The sequence below is a fragment of the Jaculus jaculus genome, chromosome 1, assembly GCF_020740685.1.
Source record: "Jaculus jaculus isolate mJacJac1 chromosome 1, mJacJac1.mat.Y.cur, whole genome shotgun sequence".
Lineage (NCBI taxonomy): Eukaryota > Metazoa > Chordata > Mammalia > Rodentia > Dipodidae > Jaculus > Jaculus jaculus.
In genome coordinates this window covers 304,986,471-305,011,247 of record NC_059102.1, presented here as the reverse complement: position 1 = coordinate 305,011,247, position 24,777 = coordinate 304,986,471, and the positions used below count along the sequence as shown (strand labels likewise).

The 24,777-nt window shown below is 38.5% G+C and overlaps 1 protein-coding gene across 8 annotated transcripts in view; it reads left to right on the top strand.

The window, feature by feature from the left end:
• The window catches only part of Dnm3 (dynamin 3), a 531,619-nt gene that overhangs the window by 208,374 nt on the left and 298,468 nt on the right, over positions 1-24,777 (top strand). For 5 of the 8 annotated variants that reach the window (XM_045142169.1, XM_045142165.1, XM_045142164.1 and 2 more), the window contains exons 12-14: positions 9,268-9,338; positions 20,738-20,789; positions 21,613-21,642. In XM_045142169.1, the coding sequence (XP_044998104.1) occupies positions 9,268-9,338; positions 20,738-20,789; positions 21,613-21,642 (153 nt within the window). The remainder of the gene's footprint in view (positions 1-9,267; positions 9,339-20,737; positions 20,790-21,612; positions 21,643-24,777) is intronic. The other 3 variants (XM_045142170.1, XM_045142166.1, XM_045142171.1) reach the window with 1 other exon arrangement.

Here is a 24,777-nt window from a genome sequence, read left to right as displayed (position 1 = left end):
GGGATTAAAGTCTTGCACTACCCCATACCCAGCAGAAAGATTCTTTCTTTCCCTCTTCCTTCCTTCCTTCCTTCCTTCCTTCCTTCCTTCCTTCCTTCCTTCCTTCCTTCCTTTCTTTCTTTTTTTGAGGTAGGGTCTCTCTGTAGCCCAAGGTGACTTGAAATTCACTATGTAATCTCAGGGTGGTCTCAAACTCATGGTGATTCTCCTACCTCTGCTTCCCGAGTCCTGGAACTAGAAAGATTATTTTGAATTTATTACAATATTTGATGAGAACAATAAAATCTTACATTTAAATTATTTTTAGTTATTGTAAAGGATTATGATGGGAAGGACAAAAGTTTTCAAGTCTTCTTAACTTTTTTAAAAATATTTTTTGTTGTTATTTTTATTTATTTATTTGAGAGCAACAGATAGAGAAAGAGGGAGAGAGAGAGAATGGGCACGTCAGGGCCTCCAGCCACTGCAAACGAACTCCAGACGCGTGTGCCCCCTTGTGCATCTGGCTAACGTGGGTCCTCAGGAATTGAGCCTTGAACTGGGGTCCTTAGGCTTCACAGGCAAGCGCTTAACCCCTAAACCATCTCTCCAGCCCTCTTCTTAACTTTTGTGGTACAGCTGCAGGTGTAATATGGAGAGAGTACTAGACATAGGTCACATGTGCTCCACAAAATGACAGAATGTTCTCATGCAAATTACTTCTTTGGACTACTCTTTTCTCATGGATGGAAACCTAATTAAAAAAAATAATGATCTACATGGCCTCTTAAATCTTCATAAATTGATATTCCAAGGTTTTGTAATTCTCAGGGAGGAGGAAGTGAGAAATGAAGAAAGAAGGAAGGAAAATACTAAAGGGAGGAGAAACGACAGTAAGAATGATGCACACAGCTTGCAAGGTGTAAGTGTGTAGAGGCAGTTAGGAGGGTAGAAGGAGAAAGAGAAGAGACAGTGGGATGGAGGCTCAGCAGTTTGCGGCCCATTAGTTGAGGTTCTCTAGAGGAACAGAACCGATAGAATGAATATATATTGCTAAAGGGAATTTGTTACGCTGGCTTACATGATAGTGGTTGGTAGTCCAACAATAGCTGTCTGCATGCTGGTGAGGCTAAGAACCCTGTAGCTCCATATTCAATGATGCTGGATCCCTCAGCAGTCCCAGTCTGGTGCTGAAGGCTTTGAGCATTCCTGGAGAGCTGCCGGTCTTCAGTCTACCTTGGAAGACAAAAGAAACTGGGCTTAGAAGAATGCAAGACTTGCAGCAGCAACAATAGGTAGATGTACTTGCCATCAAGAAATGAAGGCAGGAAAGCAAACACCCCTGCGTTTTTCTTGGACTTCTTTGTATCTAAAGGGGCTGCCAACTCAGGAGGAGGGTCTTCTGGCCTCACTTAATCCTTCCTGGAAGTGTCCTCAAAGGCCTGCTCAGTGGCATGTCTCTTAGCTGGTTTCAGATCCAGTCAAATTGATAAGATTAACCATCACAGGGAGAGCTGTTTCTCCAAGTTGTTGGACTCTTTGTTATTATATCTTATGAGAGTTCTTTGAAAGGTAATTAGCCACTATTTATAATTTTCATTCATTTTCCAGATTACACACGCTTGGTTAGCTACAATTGTCAAAAGTGGGGAAAACCAGTGTTGTGATTTGGTGGGGATAAGCAAATCAATATTAACCTATAAACCAGGAACCAGAATGAAATGGAATCAGGGAGCACATATATATTTTCCACCTAGAGATCCCCTCCCCCTACTTAATGTCTTGTTTGCTACTGTACCAAGAAACCTTAGCTCTTAAAAGATCAGCTGCTGTAGTGTTGCATGCCTGTCAGGAATTCATGTTCATCCTCATTTGCAAAGCAAGTCAAGACCAGTCTGGGCTACATGAATCCCTGCCTCTCAAAAAAAAAAAAAAAAAAAGGTCAACTGTACATGTGACCTTAGGTAAATAAGATCTTTGTGTTTCATGTTGAAGAGTTTTGTTTCACTAAAATGGCATATTCAAATTCTGGAACAACCAGGTCCCAGTGTATGAGAAGCAGCCCGAAAATGCCATGAGTCTTAAGACTAGGTAGACAGATCCAGGATCATTGAATTCTATTTGTGTGGGATTTACTGTCAGAAGAGTTGTTATGGATGGTGGTAATACTAAATGGATTTCCTTCACTTGAGTCACAAGACAGAAACTTATAAAGTGGTTAAACTTATAAAGTGGAGTATATGTAATTTATATCAAGCCAATATTGAGAGTCAGGTCCATTTGTGACACCAACATCACACCCTAAAGCTCCACATACCACTTGTTAACAGTTATTAAGAAACACCTGACCAAGAGCAGTTTGTGGGAGGAACGGGTTTATTTTGGCTTACAGACTTGAAAAGAAGCTTCATGATGGGAGGGGAAATAGTGGCATGAGCAGAGGGTGGGCATCACCTCCTGGCCAACATCAGGTGGACAACAGAAGCAGGAGCATATGCCAAACATTGGCAAGGAGAAGCTGACTATGAACTCATAAACCTGCCCCCAGCACTATGTTGCCTCAAGAAGGCTCTAGTTCCCAAATAGCCGCCAGCTGGGGACCTAGCATTTGGAACACATAGTTTATGGGGGAGACCTGAATCAAGCCTATGCTAGTGTTCTGTGTGGGCGTCTGGTAGAGTGCTAAGTAGAGTTACTCAGAGAGTCATGGTGGTTGTGATTCAAGATGGCTATGGTCAAGTCAAGATCATTCCCTCCAAGAATGCTATTAAGATTGTGGTCTCTGAGCTCGGATTACCTGAAATTCAAATCCAAGCTGTGCCATTTGCCGTCTGTGAAATCTTTGGGGAGTTACTTGGTTTCCTTATACTTTAATTTCCTCATTCTTGGGATAATGATGGTAGTTAACTCATGCACATTTTGTGAGGATATAGCTTTTAGTTCCTTTTGAATCGCTTTGACCATAATACCTGACAGAAACAGTTCAAGGGAGGGAATATTTATTTTGACTCACACTTTTCAGATCATCTTAATGGGTAATGCCTGGTGAGAAGCTCAAGCCATAGTGTCAAGAAGGAGAGCAAAACACAAATCAGGAGTGGTTACAAGCCCTGGCGACCTACTTCTGCCAGCTAGCCTTTGCCTCCTGAGGGTTCCACAGTCTAACAAAATAGCACCACCTGCTGGGAGCAAGCATTCAAAACATGAGCCTGTGGAGGACATTTCAGATTTAGGCCTTAACCTTTTGCCCATGGCCCAAAGCCTCATAGTCATCTCATAATACAAAATGCATTTACTCTAAACTGTAAGAGTCCCTGTAGTCCTAACATTGTCCAGAAGGATAAGTCCAGTTTCTACTCAGTCTTAAGGTTATCTGTTATCTGTGAACCTCTATAAAATTAAAAATCAAGTTGTTTACCTCCAATATTTAACAGAACAGAGTAATCATTTCAATTCAAAAAGAGACAAATAGTTGAATATACAGGACATACTGGATTAAAGTAAGCTGGAACCCAGCAGGACAAATACTAAAAGCTCCATTTCCAGCGTCAGGGATATACAAGTTTGGAAAGCCCCGCCCCTATGGGCTTGCTGTTTATAGCATACATTGACTCTCTACTTATTGGGTCAATTCTACCCATTGCCTGCAGGTTACTAACATTATTCAACAGATCTTTCATGCTCTCAGCATCTCTAATATCCTACTGTCTCTGTTTCACTTTGGTCATTACACCCACAGCCTCCTGTATCACTATGTCAGGGACTACCTGCAAGGAAACTGCTACCTAATGCCTGACCTTATAGGCTTTTCTTTGGAATCTTGGTGGAAGCCTCCATGATCTCATAACTTTTGCATGCTGCATGCCTGCAAAATCAGCACCACATAGAAAATGCTAAGTTGTGCTGCCAGCCTGAGCAGTACAGCCAGACCCCCTTGGACCATGGCTACAGTAGCCTCTGAGTTCCTGAGTTGTTGAACCTGGGAAAACACTTCTCTATGTGGTTCTGTGTAAGCAGGGTGCCCTTGAGGCACTCTTCTTATATAAGAAAAGTCTATTAAATGAGTTTGCAGTTTTGTACCCTGGAGGCAGTGATGAGTAGGCTCTGGCCAATTTCTGAAATGTCCTCAAGGCTCACCTTTCCTATTGTCCCAGTGCAGTTTCTATATCCTTTTTAATGGAAGTACTCTCTTTTCTAGCAATAACCTCATGGCCACTTTAAATGGAGCTCCTTTTCTGGACAAACTGAACTATGTTTATCTTTTCTCACCTTTCTCCTCCTGATTCTCACTGTCAACTTGGCTAAAGGCAGTCAGCAATAACAATGACACCGTCTGAATGCTATGGTATCTTGGCATTTTCTCCACCAAATTAATTAGTACATTACTTTTGAATTTAGCTACACTTAAATGTTCAGGTCACAGGCAAAGTAGACAAATTCTTTGTTGGAATGTAATGCAAATAGCCTCTGTTCAAATTCCCAACAGTGTCCTTGTTCCCATGTAAAACCTCATGGAAAAGTCCTTATAGTCTGCATTTCTATTGGCATTATCAATTTTAAAACTGTTACTAGAATCACCCTATAGCATTCTAGGGCTCCTGTATCCTCTATCCCCACACTACCAAATTCTTCACACAAACCAGTCTCAAAGTCCTAAAAACTGTTCTGTTAGTTTTAGTCACAGCACAGTACCACTTCTCTGTTTCTAAGTTTGCATAGCTGTGATAATACCTGACAGAAACAACTTAGAGGAAGAAACATTTATTTTGGCTCACAGTTTCAGAAGTTTTAATCTTCCATCATGGCAATACATGGTAAAGAAGTTCAGTTTATGGTGGCATCAACACGTGATAGTGTCTGTTCACATGGTAGCAGAAAGTGAGATTGGAACTAGCCTGATCATAACCTTCAGAGACCTGCTCCTACTTCTGCCAGGGAAGCCCCACCTCCTACAGGTTTCTGAACTTCCCAGAATACCAGCTGGGGCCCAAGAATCCCAAGCACAAACCTATGTGAGTCATTTCAGATTCAAACCATAACATTGCTATTATTCTCAGAGCTATGACACATGGTAGATAGGAGAAGTACTGCTTTTTCTGATTTAGAGGGAAATTGTCTTCCTACTGTGATTTTGTTATACTGATTATTCTCCAAGAGGGAGTTTAGAGATGGGATGGGATGTGTCCCTCTTAAATGACAATCTCAGGTGTCCTGCTCTGGCATTTATCAACTGCCTCTAGAAGTGTTTTTGTGGTCACTTTTAATTTGGACCTGTGTAGCATAGGAGAAACTTGTGTGTTTTACTAATATGATCATGCTGTTTTGAATAGATGTCCTACTTTGTGCCATATTGGACCTTAATGTACTTTGAAGTATCTGATCAGAGAGTGACCTGTTTCCTCAGTCCTCTGTACCAGAATTACTTTGAGATATTATTATAGTTTTCTTTTCAAAAAAGTTTTGAATGTCTATGTGTGCGGTGTGTGTCCATGTTCATGTATGTGTGGATACACATGTGTATGGATGTGCATGCATGTGTGCACATGTGGAGGCCAGAAGTTAATGTCAGAGGTCTTTTTCAGTTGCTTCCCATCTTACTTTTGAGACAAGTCTATCACTGAACCTGGAGCTCACCAATTTGGCTAGATAAATTAGCCAGCAAGTTCCATTACTCTTCCTGTTTTACTGCTTCTCCAGTGTTGGCAATATAGGTATATGCCATCATACCAACTCTTATGTGGGAGCTTTGGATCCAGACTCAGGTCTCAAATGTGCATGGCAAGCACTTTACTAACTGAGCAGTCTCCTAGCCCTCTTTAAAAAAAAATCTTTAAAAATAATTAACTAGGGCTGGAGAGATGGCTTAGTGGTTAAGCACTTGCCTGTGAAGCCTAAGGACCCCGGTTCAAGGCTAGACTCCCCAGGACCCACGTTAGCCAGATGCACAAGGGGGTGCATGCGTCTGGAGTTCGTTTGCAGTGGCTGGAGGCCCTGGCGCGCCCATTCTCTCTCCCTCTCCCTATCTGCCTCTTTCTGTCCCTCTCTGTATCTCTCAAATAAATAAACAAAAATAACAAAAAAAAAATTTAAAAAAATAATTAACTATTTCTGCTTGGGAAAACTTGGTAGTTGAAAATCTTCAAAATTAAACATGGCAACCTGTAAATCTGTTCATGTTTTCATAACCGGTAGTTTTTAGGGATGGGAAGATGGTTCAGCAGTTAAATAGCACTTGCTTGCAAAACCTGCTGGTCTGGGTTCAATTCCCCAGTATACACATAAAGCCAGATGTACAAAGTTGCACATGTGTCTTGAGTTTGTTTGTAACAGCAAGAGGCTCTTGCATGCCCATATTCTCTCTCTTTCTCTCTCCCTCTCATAAATAAATAAACATTTTTAAAAAGTAAAAGAGAAGGATTTTGGAACTTTAGGTTTGCCTGCTATTCTATATATTTCTGTATTTCTAATTGCATGTCAAAGTGGTTGATTTTGTGGGTGATTACTGCTATATAAGTAGTTTTACTTTTACTCAACTAAGCATTCAAGTCACTGTGTAAAAGCACAGTGAGAAACTAACTCTGAGAAAGTGAAAAAAAAAAAGAGAAAAAAAAATGTACTGTTTTCTTTTTCATCCCCCACATACGACCTGGCCCTTTTCCTAGGGTGAACACACACTCCCAGTTTCCAGGAACATGAATGAGAACAGCCATAACTTCTGTTTTTCCACTGTTTTCCTATACTTCAGTCCAAGTTCATGCGTGTCAATGTCCAAGATACTCATGACAACCTTGGGTTGTATTAAGAATTATGTAGATGTTTTGCTCTTTGTGGTGGCAACTATTTATTTGTACTTAAAAATAATAGTCTATGGTACAAAATCCTGGCAAAATTAGTATGAGAATATAATGCTTAATGGAATCTGCATTGATTATTTGGGAAGAGAGGTAGCACTATAACTAATTTAATAAAATTCATCCTTCAGGTTTTCAAAGAGCTAAAATAAGCTGTCTTCAATGATATGAAGCAAAGAGTGGTATTCTTCTGTATGACTGCCATCTTGAACACTATGCCTACACTCATACATACTTATATTTTATTAGGAAGAATTCTGAATTTTGTGTTAAAATAACAAGAAATATATATCTATAAGCTATGATGCTATTTTATTCATACACATATGAAGTTATTGACCCAGTAGCTCTTGTGCATTGAATTTAGTTTAGTAGTGGAAATGTGTTCAGAGTACTCCTTAAAATTTTTTGTTGTTGTTGTTGGGGGAAGCTGCAAATGTTCTTGTCACTCTAAGGAAGATTTCTTCAGATGACAAGCTGAACTTATACACAAAAGCAAAGCTCAGAGCCCATAGCATTGGCTACCGAGTAAGAAACAATCACAGAGGCCGCTAACTAATTATATGGGAGTAAATCACTCTTTTAAAACAAACTATTCTTCTAGGTTGGTAGGTAGTTACTGGGCACCTGTATTGTGTATGATGCTACATTCTAGGGCTAAAATGAGGAATAAGACATATAGCGTTCCTGTTCCTTAGAGCTTACAATCTTATGAGTAAGTACAACATCTAACAAAAATGTTATAATATAAAATGATTCACTACATTTGTGGCAAACACAAAAAATAACAGGTACAATGTATGTAGACACAGTATAATTATTGCATACAGATTATCTGAGAACCATAGTGCAATGTAACCTGGACTTGAATGAGGAAGGAGATGATGAGATTCACAGATCTTCCCAAGGAAGTTCTCACTGGGGAGCATTATAAAGAACATTATATCGATGCACTGTTACCATGGTGATGCTGATGCTCTCAAATGTTACTTTCAGTGAAAGGAAACAGCATGAAAGAACTACCTATAATCCATTAAAAGTTCATTCAATAGGGGTGGAAATGTAGCTCAGTTTTCAGAGTGCTCATCTAACATGTATAATGTCCTGGGCTCCATCCCAGTGCAGTATACACCAGGATTGGTGGCAAAAACCCTCCAGCACTTGAGAGGTGGACACAGAAGGATCATTAGTTCAAGGTCATTGTCTCCCACTGAACATTTTCCACACAAAGAGGCCTTCCAAATCTCTGTCTTACAGCTTACAAGCATCTTCTGACCAAAACATTTTTATTTTGCCTGAGTCATTCAATCAATCCATCCCTTCACAAATCCTTGTGGAATTTACATGGTATTCCAAACTCTAGGAACATTGCAGAGGATTCAACAGGTGAGGTCTGTATGAGGAATGTGTCAAAGCCCTATGTTGGGTAGTGGTAGTGGTACATTGAAAAGGAAGGCAGGACCAAATGACAGAGGGAAATGGCTGCTACTTTAGGTGGAAAGTCAGAGAAGGTCCTCTGTTGGTGAGGCATTAGCAGAGCCCTGACTGATGTTTTCACCTGATACTGAAATCAACTCATTGAAAGACTCCTTGTAATTTTTGCATATTGCTTTTCTGATCTGGTTGATGAGGTACTTTTGGTTGCTTAGAGGGAGGATAGGAGAAAAAGAGAAGAAAAGGAGAGGGGTATGTATTGCTTCTGTGATTGTCCTTCTTTTGAACACTGTGCCTACATTTATAGAGGAAGGGAAGAATTCTCAGTTTTGTGTATATATAAAATACTGTTTTATTAATGTGATACTCAGCCTTACCTCTCATGTCATACTTTTCCTATTTCTATTCATTTATTATTTTCCCATGTTGACAATGTCAGAAATGTGTACAAAGCATTTTGATCACTGAACTTATCCTTTTACTCCTTCCCCCTCCTACTAAAACCCTTATTTCCATTATATCGCACCCTACTTCTATGCCTTGTTTATTTTATTTTATTTTATTTTTTGACTCACTGATTTAAATTAGAATGGCTTGCATACTCATAGGAGGTTATTTGCTGGAGAATGAGCAATCTTCCAGTGGCTACCCACCTAAAGAACATGTCTTCCCCTCTCCCACCAATCGTCAGTTCCTACTATTTATTCTGGAAGGTATAGGGCTTGTGGATCTCTCCCACATCTACTTTGAGGTGTTGACTGACTTAATACTATCCTCATGGACTCATAGCAGATGATGGTTCCTGTACATGATTGTAATGATGGATTTTTAACATAAATTTACAGTGCAAGATGATTCTAGTAAAAACTATGTAAATTTTCGTTCTAATTGAAAGATCTCTTTAAAAGTTAAACAAAAATCAATAGCATAGGCACTGATTAAATGTAAAATTTGAGACTTTCTAACATGGGTTTTAACTAAGGTTTTTCTCTTTGATTTATAGGTACTGCTATTGATTGACATTCAAGTCTCCTACATCAACACCAACCATGAAGACTTCATTGGCTTTGCAAAGTATGTGCAACACTTGACTGCTACATGTATTCCTCATTCTGGCTTTTCTAGAACACATAGTGTGCATTTCTGCCACAACTCTACCACATTTTGGCAGTACAGACCATGTCAGGTTTAATTCTGATTCTACCTATGTAGGGAGTTTAAGCTCTATGGCTAAGGGCAGGAAAATTTACCATGTTCTTGATAAGGCACTGCAGTCTGCTCTGTTATACAGTGTATGAAGTCCTGTGTGTCTTAAATGTTCATTGTTTTTGGATACTGATACTCTGAACTTCCATAGATAAACAACGATAAATGAAAATTAAAACTTTGTTGGGGGAGCTAGGTGTGGTGACTAACACCTGCCACCCTAGCACTCAGGAGGCTGAAGCAGGAGGATTGTCATGAGCCTAGGGCCAGCCTGGGCTATAGTGTGAGGCCTGTGCCCAAAAAAAATGATGGGGGAAATAATTTCTCACATTAACTTGAAATATTAAGTACACTTTAAGCCAGGCATGGTAGCTCATGGTCATAATCACAGTAGGTCATATTGTGAGGCAGGAGGTTTGCCTTCAGTTTGAGACCATCCTGGGCCATAGTATAATATGCCATGTCAAAAATAAATAAATAAATAAATAAATAAATAAATAAATTAGTAATCATGGGATCCTAATCTTTTTTAAATTTTTTTAAAAATATTTTTATTTACAAGAATAGAAAAAGAGAGAGAGGATATAGGGTGAAGGGAATGGGTACACTAGGGCCTCTGGCCGCTGCAAATAAGCATTCCAGATGTATGTGCCACTTTGTACATTTAACATTATATGGGTACTGAAGAATTGAACCTGAGCCGTCAGACCTTGCATGCAAACACCCATAACCACTGAGACATCTCTCCAACAGATGGAATAAAAATCTTTAAAGTATTTTTGACTTTCCTACATCAGAATATGGAGGCCTTGTTTTAAAAATATTCATTTATTTATTTGAGAGAGAGAATGGGCACTCCAGGGCTTCTAGCCACTGCAAACGAACTCCAGATGCATGTGGTACTTTATGTATCTGGCTTATATGGATCCTGGGGAAATCAAACCTGGGTCTTTTGGCTTTGTAAGCAAGCACCTTAACCACTAAACCATCTCTATAGCCCTGAAGGCCTATTTTTAAAATGGTATCCTTTTCTGAATTTACATAGTACTTCCTGAGATAACAATTTTCCTTGTATAAAATGCATATAATTGATACACAACTGAATGTTGCAGTTCTTTACAGGTATTGTCATGTAGGCAAAGGGTTGGTTATTTAGAGTTCTAAAGGTCCCCCACTCCAGGTGGCTCTACACAGAGTGAAAAAGCCAACAAAATCATATTTTTTCCTGTTAGAGGACTGTCTAATAGTTGACAGTATAGGGACATGTAAGAATTTAAAGTGCCGCAATCTCCACTTATTGTGCTTGCTTCTTTAAAGAGTTTACAAGATAAATGTGCCACTTGGTCATTTGAAAGAACAGGAATTCTGCCTGTCATGTTGATTTTTATGGATACCAAGTACCACTTAGGTTCTTATAAAAATGTGTTCACTACAGATGTAACTGTGCCACAGTAACTTAAGAGAAGGATGCTGCAATACTACCTTTGTTGCACATCCCAAGTCAAGGAGGAGGTGGAACAAAAGGCCAAACCTTTTGGAAGGTTCAAGGTTTGAGTATAATATGGAACCAGTGCCAAGACGGGGTCTCATATAGCCCAGTTTAGCCTTGAACTCTCTGTGTAGCCAAGGATAGCCTTGATTCCCAGATAATTTTGCTTCCCCCTCCCCAGTGCTCAGCTTACAGGTATGCGCTGCCACTGCCAGTTTTCACTCATGTGCCTAAGACATTCTTTTTCCTAGGTCAGCCTTCCTCCCCATCTCTCTTATTTTCACTTTATTTCTCTCTTTCTGTTTCTTCCCCAGTAGATTTCTTTATTTTCCATTTCAGAAGCTGCTGGATTACTTTATTATGTTGATTTCTAGGTTTCCAGGATCATTTCATTTTTGTTATATTTAGTACTTGTAAACACGGTGTTTTGTCGCAGTATTTCTGTGAGCCAGGGGACTTCTCTTTTCTAACAGTGAACTACACTTCTCAGATGTTGGGGAGAAAATGGGAAACTTTTCTAGAAGTCCAAAAACTTTACATATTTCTCATCTCACCTAAACTGTCCCTTAAACAACTGTTCTGAGAACCAGCATGCTGAGCTACTTTTGTTTACTGATGTATTAAATGAAATAACAAATTATCTTTGTCTTATATACCTTTGAGGGTTGTCAAAAGATCAAATTAGTGAAATTACATAGAAGTTCTTTGTAAAATGATGGTGTAGTATAAAAATGAGTCAGTCTCTCTCTTTCCATTCAGGCATACACAATAATTTGATTACTTGCTGCACCATTTTAATTTGTATTGAAATTTACAATGAGTTAGTATTGCCATTGTAATTTTTTTGTTACTAATACTATTGTTTCTAAGATAATGCTTCATTTAACTTTTGATTAACAAATTAACTTTCCATATTTATCATTTTCAGTGTGATGTGATAATACCATGTATACATACATCATGAATAGATCAAATTTAGCTTTCCTGTGTCCTCCCCTACCCCTCTAGGAATCTCATTGATTATAATATTTTGCACTAAGACTTGAAGGTAAATGTTCTTTCAATTTGTATGCTGAACTGGAGTACATTTCAGAATGACATGGGACAATTATAAAGATGAAGAAATGTTCATTTCAAAAATCACTTGTGAGATTGTGGTTTCTTCCATGCTTTTAGAAATTAAAAATATATGGCTGTAGCTATAAATTTTAAAGTTGGCAGGAATGTTGTTTCCATCAAGGAAGAAAAGTCAAGCCATATTTGAAGACAATTATGTGAGTATTTTTTAGTTCCAAAGATAGAAAATTAGGGCCTAGTATTGAATAAAATAGGTATTTGTTTAATGAGATTTTTAAGAGCATTGCCAAGAGAAAGTATACCAGCTCTCAAGTTTGTAGGAGGTTATGTACATAGCATTTTACAAATGTAATGTTTTCAACTGAACTGACTTTTCTAAAATATTTTTAAAGGACAACAAATGGTAAAAATCAGTCTAATAGTTAGTTAGTTTTGGAGTAGTGTTTGAAAATCTAGAAATTCTTTCTACTGTGGAACATACTCCCTATGTTTAATATGTGAACCTTCTTTTTCCATCTCCCAATGTTTTGTTGAACATGAACTGTAAAAAATTGTACCATGTTATATGTCCAAGTAAGCTCTGCTATAGGCTGGCTTTGGAATTTCCTGCCTCCTGAAAGCTTAGTGTCTCAGCTATATTTCTGGACCTAAATGTTCAGTATTTTAGATGAAAACATCAACTTCCCTTGTGACTTAAGGACTTTAATGTTTCCCTCTTCTTTTTTGAAGAAAAAGCCCCTAAATTATATTTCCTTATATAATATGCCTAGTTTTTGCTATTTAAGAAAACAAGAACAGACTCAATTGTTCCATCATTGATCATTGACTTCTCGTTCTCAGTTATCTTGCTGCTTGAATAGAGAGAACACTTGTTAGCTGAATGCCTTGATAAGGGAAACTTCAAATTCTCATGCTCTTCATTTGGCCTTGGACACAATTTTCCTCCTGAGTTACTAAGATTTATGCAGCCTAAGGTTTAAGGGAAAGAAGACTCCAGGCATGGGCTGTTAAAATCATATTTCTACACTGTAAGCAACAGACCAAGGTCAGGTTGTTTTTCTATCCCAACACCTGTTTTTCTTTCTTTCTTTTTTTTTTTTTAACAGTCAGAAAGATACAATATTCACATTTTAGTTCTTGTCATCTGAGCACCATGAAAATTCTGGGGGCTGTAGCATTTCCTGTATCTCTTTCCTGATCCCATGAAATTCCTCTGTCAACATCTAGGACAGGCAGTGGGTGCAAACCTTGCCCCCAGATGCCAGAGCCAGCATGGCCTTTTCCTTTCCATGCTTCCTTCATGTTTCCTTAATACAAAATTATTTTCTATAATGATAGTGCTCCTAGGTCCTGTCCTTGCATGAACGTCTTCTCTCTTATGCAATCAAAGCATGAGTAGCAGAGCATGAAAAGATCCTTCTTTTGACTTGTATGCAAGTGTAGGAATTAAATGTTTGGCCACTGAGTGGGATTATTATCAGGTAGAACTCAAGGTTTGAGCAACCTGGAGAGGCATCAAAAGTATCACCCATTCAAATGGTTGTTTCTAGTGTTCCATGGACTATTTTTAAAAATACCAATTAAAAAAAAACCAATTCAGAATTTTTAACTTTATTTTCATTCTTAAAATGAATTTAATGATGAACGAGCATTTTTTCAGATCCCCATCTCTTCTCTCAGTTCTATCAGACTTACTCATAAAATACTTAGCCCAAAACTATGCTAAAGATATCATAAAGCATATTTCATCTCTTTTTGCTTCAGTCTGATTGAATGGACCTAGATCTATATATGGCAGGTTATACTCTTGGGACTGTCAGGAAACATTTATGATTTTTGTTGGGGGTAATGTGAGAGAACATTCTATAAAAACTTCTTAACTCAACAGCAGCATTGCACAATACGACTTGAAACAACAGAAGCATTCTATAATGTGATGATTTGTATAGTAGCCAGTAGCTATACATGGCCACAGAGTATTAGGATGTGGCTAACAAAATGGAGAAAATGCAGTTTTGATTTAAAGGTTTAGTTTAATTTAAATATCAGTCTACCAGCTGTGTTGTAGAACACAGTTATTGAGTATGTTGAATCCAGCTGATGTATCAGAGTCCTTCATTAGTGAGCCCTAGTTTATTGATGCCTTGTTCTTAGTGTACAGGACAAACAAGGGAAATAGATCTCTTAGTTACTGCTACATGGGCTCTAGGGATTAATGTTCTGTCACTAAAGTAGAGAGGAGATATTTTCTGCCTTCTTTCCTACTTAGTGTTACTGAGTTTCTTTTAATTCTGAATCTTTTATCCAAAGGAAAATGGAGGTGGAGGCATACCCTGACTTCCATGTAGCCAACCTTCTAAGGAATTATATATTTCCTTGGCACATCCAAGCCTCTTGGAGTTTAATTTTAATCCATATGCTATTCCTTTCTTCTTTCTCATCTCTATCACGTTTTAACCCACCTTAGACAGTCTGGTGTCCACCAAAGCCCTCTGTTAAGATTGCTTTTGTCCAAAACAAAATAGATAACCAGTGGACATTCCTAAGGCTCATTCAATGTCATTAACTACTGCTTGTTGGAGAGATTGGGTTTGGTGCCTCAGCAATCCTCTAGTCTTCCCTGGTTAGCTTCTTCCCATGTTAGTCCCTCCTCAGCCTTCTCTAGGGACTCATTGTCCTCTGCTCTGAAACAGGTTTTGTCAGTGTTCTTACCTCGACCCTTTTGTTTCTCATTTATTGTCTGGTCCCTGGCCAATCTCACCAGTTCCACAGCCTTAGTTGCTAATGTTGATGGCTCTGTACCAAGATCTTTATTCTTAGAACTCATTCCTGGACTATGCTCCATATTCAGCTGCCTCCTGGACAGTCTGCTTGTATGTCATAGAGAAGCCTCAGCCCAAAGCTCTCTATTAAACTATCCATCTGCTTTTATAATTCCTACATCCTCCCTTGTTCCCACTCTGGATGGCTATTCCCAGTTGCTCAAACAAGAAATATATTGTCATTCTGTAATCCTTGTGTTTTTCAACCTAGGTATGTCCCCTCTCCCTCAATCTCTATTAAATTCATTTGATTTTATCTCCATAAAACTTTTTAAATTTGTCCATTTCTTTCTATCATTGTCATCACTCACATTAATCCTCTCTTCATTGGGCTGTTACAATGATGTCTCTGCCTCCTGTCAGGCTCTTTTTTCATTCTTTGCCATTCTTTCTGGAATACTTCATTACTTTTGGAATAAAGTCTAAAATCATCAGCATGAATCACCAGTCTCTGTATCACTGGTAGTTTCTTACTTCTTTAATTACATGTGCTCATAGACTAGGATAGAAGAGAATCCTCACAAACAATGTTGGACAAGGTGACATTATGACCTTTTTCAGACTGAATACTGCTGATTTGGGGAAGCAATTTTATAAAGCCGTGCTTTGATAATGGCATTTTGGCTTAGAAACAGTGAATGATATCTGGCAAAATTCTCCATAATTTACCCCATTATATAATTATTGAGCTAAAAGGTTTTCAAGGCATTTAAAAACCTGAATCTATGATTATATGATTCTGCCATAATAGTTTTCCTCTACACAACTTCCCTATTTGTCTCATCTCTGCACATCCTGACTTTGTTCATTCTCTATTCTCTAGGGGTGCAGTTAGTTGAGTTCTTATATTAAAATTTATCTTTTAAGTTTTGTATAAAAACCTCAGGTCACATCAGTCTGAAATGACACTCAAGTACCTAAACATTCAGAGCAATGACCATGTATAGGGCTTATTTGATAAAGGGTCACACATTTCCTTGGCATGCACTTCTCTTATTTTATTACATGTGCTCATAGACAATGATAGAAGAGAATGCTCAAAATGTTGGACAAAGGTGACATTATGAACTCATTTTCCTTGGATGTCTCTTAATGTGTCCTTAGTTTTATAAAAAAGTTAAACTTACTAACTTTTAGAATCATTTTTGAGCATAAAACTAAAAATCCTCAACTTGGTTTTATGTGGTCCTGGAGAGCCTTGCAAAGTGGCTTGTGTGCAACAGGAAGGCATACACTTAACAAACATGAGCACAGATGATGCAATAGGTAACTACCCTTTCCCTTGTTTGAAACAGGGTACTATTTTCCCTTTTCTAATATATTCATGTTTATTTAATAAGTCTTATTCTCTCTTTATTTGTGTGCACATCTATTTATCTTAAAATGACCATAACTTATTTATGTTTACATCTGCCAAATTGCTGCACTGAAATTTTTTTTTTAATTTTTATTTATTTATTTATTTGAGAGCGACAGACACAGAGAGAAAGACAGGTAGAGGGAGAGAGAGAGAATGGGCGCGCCAGGGCTTCCAGCCTCTGCAAACGAACTCCAGACACGTGCGCCCCCTTGTGCATTTGGCTAACGTGGGACCTGGGGAACCGAGCCTTGAACCGGGGTCCTTAGGCTTCACAGGCAAGCGCTTAACCGCTAAGCCATCTCTCCAGCCCTGCACTGAAATTTTTGACTCATGCCCAGATTAAAATGTTGTATATAGACCTATTTTATTACACTGATTTGATAATCACTGAAGTGCCCATATCCAAGAGTATATCTAAAGACTCATATTAATTTATAAGTCTTTACATATATTCTCGTGGACATATTAATAATAAGTTCTTTGGAAAACTTTTAGTTTAGTTATCAGGTGTTATGATAAAGGAGTTTTCTAATTGCTAATTACATAATCATTAGTTTTGATTATTATCATTTATGAAGGGATTTTACAAACCTATATACATAATTAACAACAGTTTGAATTCATGTGGCTAGTTGCTGGAAACAAGTTATTCTTTAGGTCCACATAAATGTTATTTTAGTGTTTATTCTAACCCTACCATTTAAGATTGTCTCATAAAAATAAATCTGCTGTTGCTGGGCATGGTAGTGCACACCTTTAATCCCAGCACTTGGGAGGCAGAGGTAGGAGGCTCATGATGTGTTCAAGGCCACCTGAGACTACATAGTGAATTCCAAGTGAGCCTGGATTAGAATGAAACCCTACCTTGTAAAACCAAACAATAAAAATAATAAATAAATAAATCAATAAATCTGCTTTTTCTACACAATTTTGTAAGCAGTAGATCCTAAATGTGTGATATTTCCTATGGCAACTATGTTAATGATGCTGCTAATAAGTTTCTGAGAAGACTTTTGCCTCTAAAGTAACCTTGGATCTACATGGACACTATGAAGGCTAGGGGTGGTCTTGGGTTCAATCCTTAGTGTGAAAACAAACAAACAAAAGAATGCCACCATCCAAACTAAAACCAATCAATCCAACCAGCAAGTCTAATCTTCTTTCTTTCTGTGTAACAGCTTCTGTCTGTGATTCTCTCACAAGACCCACAGTGCTCATACTCCCACCGAAAAACTGTGGCCCAACTGAGGTGAAGCTCTGCCTAATGTGAAACGCCTTCTACTCTATATTCTGCAGTTTTCCCTTATGTGATTTTTTTAAGGAGACCTACATATCCATTTTGAGTTTCCAGTGATTCATCAAAAATATTCATCTCTGGGTCTGTTACAGTTTTGAAGTTAATCAATACCACGCAGGGTTTTATCACAAAAATTTCCCCTTAGCTTGAAGGAACCCAAAAATGCAACCACATGTTAGAAGAGATTCTGTAACCTATGAAGAAGGCCCGGTCCCATTGCAGTAGGAGTGTACCCATTTACTCTGAGAAGAGAGGAATGCCTGGAGGGCTCTGGAGAGGTGACTAGAGAAAGAATTTAGCTGGCCCTGGGAGACACTGGTGTGCAGGGCTTGCTGGGCAGCCAGAGGGCAGTATGTGTGCATCTGATCCTGGCCAGACAGAACCATCAGGCTGCTCTTCTGCACCTTTGCTTGCTTACAAAGCCCTAAGAATGACAAAAGATTTTTCAAAGGAGTGGTTGAAAAGAGATGACTTCATAGTGATGAAGTCTGTTTAGAAAACTAAACAAAATTACAAGAAAGAAAGCAACTGAAATCAATAAATTAGTAACTGAAAGACAAAAAAAGCACTGTGATTTTCATGTGTCTAAGGCAAGCAGCTTAAATTCATCAGCGGAGATTAAGCAAGGCTGCAATTTTTAATATTTAAAATTTTAATTTTAATTTATTTGAGGAAGAGAGAGAAAGGGGGAGAGAATAGGTGCACCAGGGCCTCTAGCCACTGCAAATGAACTCCAGATGCATATACCACCTTGGGTATCTGGCTTACGTGGGTTCTGGGGAATTGAACCTGGTCCTTTGGCCCCCAGGCTGCTATTATGAACAACTGTTTTAAGTGGGGTTTTGATTTCTCTCTTTCTGCTGGACCATAACATCCCGTGAGTTGGCTGATGGCCTTACTTTATCTCATCTTCATTTCCAACTATTCCATTGTTCCTCGACACAGCTACTATAAATTTACTAGACAAGCTGATTAAGTGTGTAGTATTGCTTTCCAGAAAAACCAATATGAGTTCTGTGTTTTTATATCCTTTCAGTAGATCCATGAGCGCACAGAAATAAAGCTTCCTCAGAAGAGGAAGAGAATAACATCATACTTAACTGTGTAGGTTCTGGATATAAATTGTTAAGAGTTAGAACTGACTTTTAACACATCCCATTGTGCTTATTGTAAAATGGGTACTATAATATCAACCTGATTGAAGTCATCTATGTGGTAGATCCTTTGTAAGTCCTTGGGTTAGAGCAGCGAATAAAACAGACACAGACTTAGCCCTCCAAGGCCTTATAGTTTGATGTAGGAGGACAAATAACATATAAAGTATATGGTATGTTTGGAAGTGAAAATACAAGACAGAGAAAAAGAAGAAAGTCCCAGAGGAAAGTATGAACACAGTTCCCAATAGAGTGGTCAACATGGGCTTCACTAAAAAGGTAAATTTGGGTCAAGACTTGAAAAGATGGTGGGAGCCATGTAGATGCATAGGGAAACATTTTCAAGGTAGCATGCCAGCATAAAGACCTGGGGTTTGGACTAAACTGAGTTATTTTGACATATGTAAGAGTGGCTGTATATCTCCAGTAAGTGAGGTGAAGTGTAGGAGGAGGTAAGTCAAAGGTACAGATGGAGGGGATTAGTTGAGAAGGGCCATAAGACCCATTGTAAGGACTTTGGGGCTTTTGCTTTTGAGCAGAACAGTGTAGATTGTAGGAGAACATTTAGAGCAGAAGAGTAACAATTTCCTCTTACAAAGATCACTCTTATTTTTGAACTGTGAATAGATTGGGGGACAAATATGGAAGCTAAGGCCACAGAGTCCATGATTGCATTAATCCAGGCGAGGTGATGGTGGTTTGTTCTAAAATGGAAGCAATGAAAGTGTGGAAAATATGATGAACTTTTAATACATTGTAAGAAGATAAAAGCAACTGCACTTGTGGATAGTTGCCTATGGAATATGAGAGAAAGAGGAGGCAAATATTTTGGCCACAATATTTGGAAATATGGTAGAGAATTGCCACTGATTCAAAAAAGGAGACTATGGTGGGCTGGGCTTTAGGTATGATATTAAGAGTTCAGTTTGGGAAATTCGATATGAGAATCGTTTTAGACATTCAAGTGGAGTTGCTGAGTTGTCCAGACCATGAATGTATGAGTCCAGGGCTAGGGAAATAGGTCCACACTAGAGATGGACTAAAGGGCACTGCCTAGTTACTGTGGAATTCAATGCAGTCAGGTTGAGTAGCATCCCATTGCATTCAGGACGTGGAGTCTTCTTGGCACCACCACTTGCTAGAAGAGTGACAGTGGGAAAGTCATCCATCTTCCCTGTAACTCAGTCTCCTCATTTGTAAAAGGAAGAATAATAGTGCAGGGCTGGAGAGATGGCTTAGCGGTTAAGGCACTTACCTGCAGAGCCAAGGACCTAGGTTTGATTTTTCAGACCCCACACAAGCCAGATGCACAAGGTGATGCATTCATCTGGAGTTCATTTCCAGTGGCTAGAGGCCCTGCTGTGCCCATTCCCATGCCCCCTCTTTTATTCTCTCCCTCTCTCTGTCTTTAATAAATAACTAAAAATAAAAAGGAATAATAGGGGCTGGAGAGATGGCTTAGCTGTTCACACTTGCCTGTGAAGCCTAAGGACCCCAGTTCGAGGCTCGATTCCCCAGGACCCACGTAAGCCAGATGCACAATGTGGTGCATACATCTGGAGTTTGTTTGCAGGGACTGGAGGCCCTGGAGTGCCCATTCTCTCTCTCTCTCTCCCTCTCCCTCTTTCTTTCTCTGTTGCTCTCAAATAAATAAATAAAAACAATAACAACAAAAATAAAACAAGAATAATAGTGCAGACCTCAAATGATTCTGAGCATTAAGATCACTCTTATCTATCAAGCATGTAGAACATGGTGTACCCTTCATAAGCATTCATCTAATTTTCATCATGGCTATTTTGCACATCGATGGCACGTCACACACCCATAGCTCATTGTTATTAGTGCATATTCTTCCTATGTGGAGTCATTGCAGCTTATATTTATGGTTGTTAATTAATATTAGATGATTTTTTTCTCATAGCATTAAATGAACCTGGGTCTTTGGAATTTCCTCTCCCACAGAGATTTCTTTATTGAAATTCTGTCATATGTGTAGTATCTGTTACTTGCTGAGGGGAAAAGTCTTACTCGTTTCTTCAGTGTTGCTTTCCTTTGCTTTTCTCAGTGCCCAGCAGAGGAGCAGTCAGGTTAACAAGAAAAACACAATTGGAAATCAGGTAGGAACCCTGTTAGAGAATCAGTGCATGCATGCCCGGAGGACTGGAACTAAATTGCTTGACTGACAATGTTTTTAATGCAAGTTAATCATATGCAATTTTTGCTTGAGATGCAGCTCTTTATTTTATTTATTTTTGCCTTTAAAGTCTTTAGAATGAACCGCTTTTTTTTTTTTTTTTTGGCTATTTTCGCTCTTAACCATATTGACTTTCCTTAAGTAACTGCTGCTACTTGCTGCACATTCTCAGTTTGACTCTATGTCTTCTCTTGCTTGCTTACATGTTCATGGAACTTAATTTAACATTGAACCTGTGAATGGGTTCAAGGTTAATGTGTGGGGGTAGGTGCATGGGCTTCCTGGTGCTGCTTGCTAGTTCACACATTCGCACAGCCTGGTAACAGTGAAGAGGCCGCTCACAAAGAAGGCAGTTGCTGGATCAAACGCCTGCCACTCCAAATTTCTATTGCGTAATGACGATGTTAACTTCTAATATGATCTGATCATTTGAGTTTTTGTGTTTCTGGCTGACCAGCTTGTCTCTGACTAATAGTGCTCTGCAGAGATTGTATTAACTCAGACAGTGTGCTGTTTCTTTTATGTTTTATGTGATAATGAATATTTGTATTGTTATTTCTTTTCAAGTCAAAACAATGATGATTTTCAGGGTGTTTTTTTTTTAATTCAGAGGTACAATTATTTAACAAATTGAAACCTCTGCTCTAGACATTTTTCCCATTGTTTTGAAAAGAGAAGAGGTAATAACAGACTTTATTTTGAAGACTTTTTTCTGAACTAAAGCATATAATTCTTTGCTATTTCAGGGAACCAATCTTCCGCCTTCAAGGCAAATTGTACGAGCTAAGTTCTGTAAGCTTTACTGTTGCTTCTCATTTAGCTTTCGAAGGGCAGTTTGTCTTTAACTGATTAACCCAACTAGCGCTTGCTACTAATGTTTTTTTAAACTTAGGTTGTCTTGTTCATAACACTGTCACTGAAATAAAACCCCTCTCCAAAGGGTTCTCCTTCACTGCTAATAACTTGCTGTGATTGAAGGGTATGAACTAGTAAACTCTAAAAATTCTGTGACAATAAACTGTTAACACTGTGGGTACCTCACTATTTCTCTAATTTCAATGGGCCTTAAAATAATTAAAGTCACTAATAATCTTCACTTGTCCTTTCCTACTTGGTTGTTCTGTGGTGTAAGCCTTTCTCTTTCTTCCATATGATAATGTTCTCAATAAGTGTAGATGATGCTTCTAAAAGGTGGGTGAACACTGAATCCCTGACCAGTTTCAATGATATGTATTTTTTAAAAAATAATAAATCAAAAAAAGTAGGTTAATCCTTTTAAGTGGCAGCAACATTGAATCTTTTAAAAATAGATACTTTATACAGAGGTATAAAGACATGACCAAATGATAAGCCTATGAATTTAGAAAAAAAAGTATGCTTTCATTTCTGCTGTGGCTGAAGTAGGCTTGTCCTCCCAATTCTTACATTGAGAATGGAATGGACAAATAAGTGTTATTTGCCCTATGATGTTTTAGAGGGCACTAGCATTGGGTGTAGCTATTTCTGGGTTTGGCTTCCATTCTGCATCTTAGGAGTCATGTGGCTTTGGACAAACGGAGCCTAGCTTTGCTCAGGTGTGTAACAGGAAGACTAGAAAGCATCTTTGAAAAGCAGGTGCAGTGGCTCATACCACCATGTGGGAGGCTCGTTTAGGAAGAGTGCTATGAGTTATGGTCCATCTGAGCTATGCAGTGAGTTCCAAGCCACCTGGGTTACAGCTTCAACTCTATCTCAAAAACAAAATCTCTGCAGACTGATTGCAAGAGTCACAAATAAACTACATCATGTATTTGTAGCCAAGTGGCTTGGAAGTTAATATGCTTTCTTGCAAAATCTGCCAACCCAGGTTCAATTCCCCACTAAAGCCAGATGCACAAAGTGGCTCATGTGTCTATAGTTTGTTTGCAGTGGCAGGAGACCTCTGATATGCACATGCTTTCTCTCTCTCTCTCCCTCTCTCTCTCTCTCTGACATAATTACATCAAAAATTTAAAAAAAAATATTGAAAACTCTTGAGACCACTCAAGCCTTGAAAGTCAGAATTATTGGAGCTTTATAAAAACAATGCATTTACTGTGCCATATATCACTCAGCATTCCTGTGAGGTCAGAGGGAGTACCTTGTAATCCAACATACACTTTGTAGTGAAACAAAGTAATGGTTACATCAAACAGATAAAATGAAACAAATCCTTTTATACTAGGTTTGGTTTTGCTTCCTACTTTGTTTGCAAAATAACTATACAGTTCTAAGTAATGGGTTACAAATCTCAGTGTTTTCTTTCTCAGAATTAAATACAATGCTTTGTAGCATAATGCATTATATTTTAGGTTTTCTTTTTTTAGATTTTTGTGCTGAACAGAAATGTGCCACAATGAATTGAAATTGTTTTCTTTATGAATCTGGGCATCTTATGTTGATTTGGGTCTGTGTGAAAAGTTTTGCCCATCAAAAGGCTCAATTCAAGGGACCTTGAAGGCCAGCATTCTAATGGATGTTGGATTGTACAGTAATGCTAAAACACCTACGATATCCTGCAAGAGGCACATCCATTCTGCTGTCCATGGAGTATGTCTGGCTGTGTAGCATATATTCTGGAATATTTTAGAAAGACTTAAGGGAAGGAAAACTGCTCTATAAAATCTAAAATTTTACTCGATTTTAACTGCCTAGAAATTTTAATAGTTCAAGTTGATATCAATAAGTAACAAAAAGTTATTGAGACATAATTTACCTAAAATTTATCTATATTTAGTTCTTATGCAAACTTCATTCATCTCCGTATTCATCAAACATGTATTTAAAATCTAAACATACTAACCCCTGTAATGCATGTTTAGAACTATATGGTAAACCACTCATGGGTTCAGTCCTTGGAGTTCACACTACAGTGGGGGTATTGGTAAGTAAGCATATTGAAATCTACTTTCTGTACCAGCTCTAGCTCCTTCTATTCCCTCAGGTCTTTCCACCTCTTTAAGAGGCTGGCCCTGCCCCTTGCAACTAATTATGCTCCCTTTCCAGCATCTTGCACAGTCACATGTTATTTTCAATAGTCTTGTTTATTTATGATGTATTTTTGTTGTCTGTCATGAGTATCTGACTTCAAATAAGCTAGTTTTTTTTTGTTGTTGTTGAAAGCAGTGAAGGGATATCATTGTGAGGCTTTAAGCACAATCACATCAACCTATTAGAAGTCTTCTGCTTATGGAATGGAAAGAAGGCTTTTAAAGCGCGGCCAGATAGAAAGAGGACACGAAGGCTGGGGAGATGGCTCAGTGGTTAAGGCACTTGCCTGGAAGCTTAAGGACCCATGTTTGACTTTCTAGGTCCCATGTAAGCCAGATGCACAAGGTGACACATGTGCACAATATAGCACACACATCTGTGTGTGTTCGATTGTAGTGGCTGGTGACCCTGGTGTGCAATTCTCTCCCCCAACTCTGTCTCATAAAGAAATACCAAAAAATTTTTTTTTAAAGAAGAAAAGGACACTAGTGGGAAATCTGCATTTGGATGTTTCTATGAGCTTGAAGTGCTTCTGATAAACTCAAGTTATTAGAAAAGAAGATTTCAAAGATTTATCTGACTTCATTTATCTCAGATTTCAAAGAATCTGAGATTAACTGGATATTGGGAAGAGGGCTGGAAACTCTCCACATTACAATCATGTTTCTCATTTGGGCACAGGTAGATAGCAGGGATTTCTTTATAGAGAAAGGAATATATTGATGTCAGTTTTGAAATCATATTCAGAAAGATTATGTTTTCTTTTGTTTGTTTTTTTGAGGTAGGGTCTCACTCTGGCCCAGGCTGACATGGAATTCACTCTATAGTCTCAGGGTGGCCTTGAACTCATGGCGATCCTGCTACCTCTGCCTCCCAAGTGCTGGGATTAAAGGCATACACCA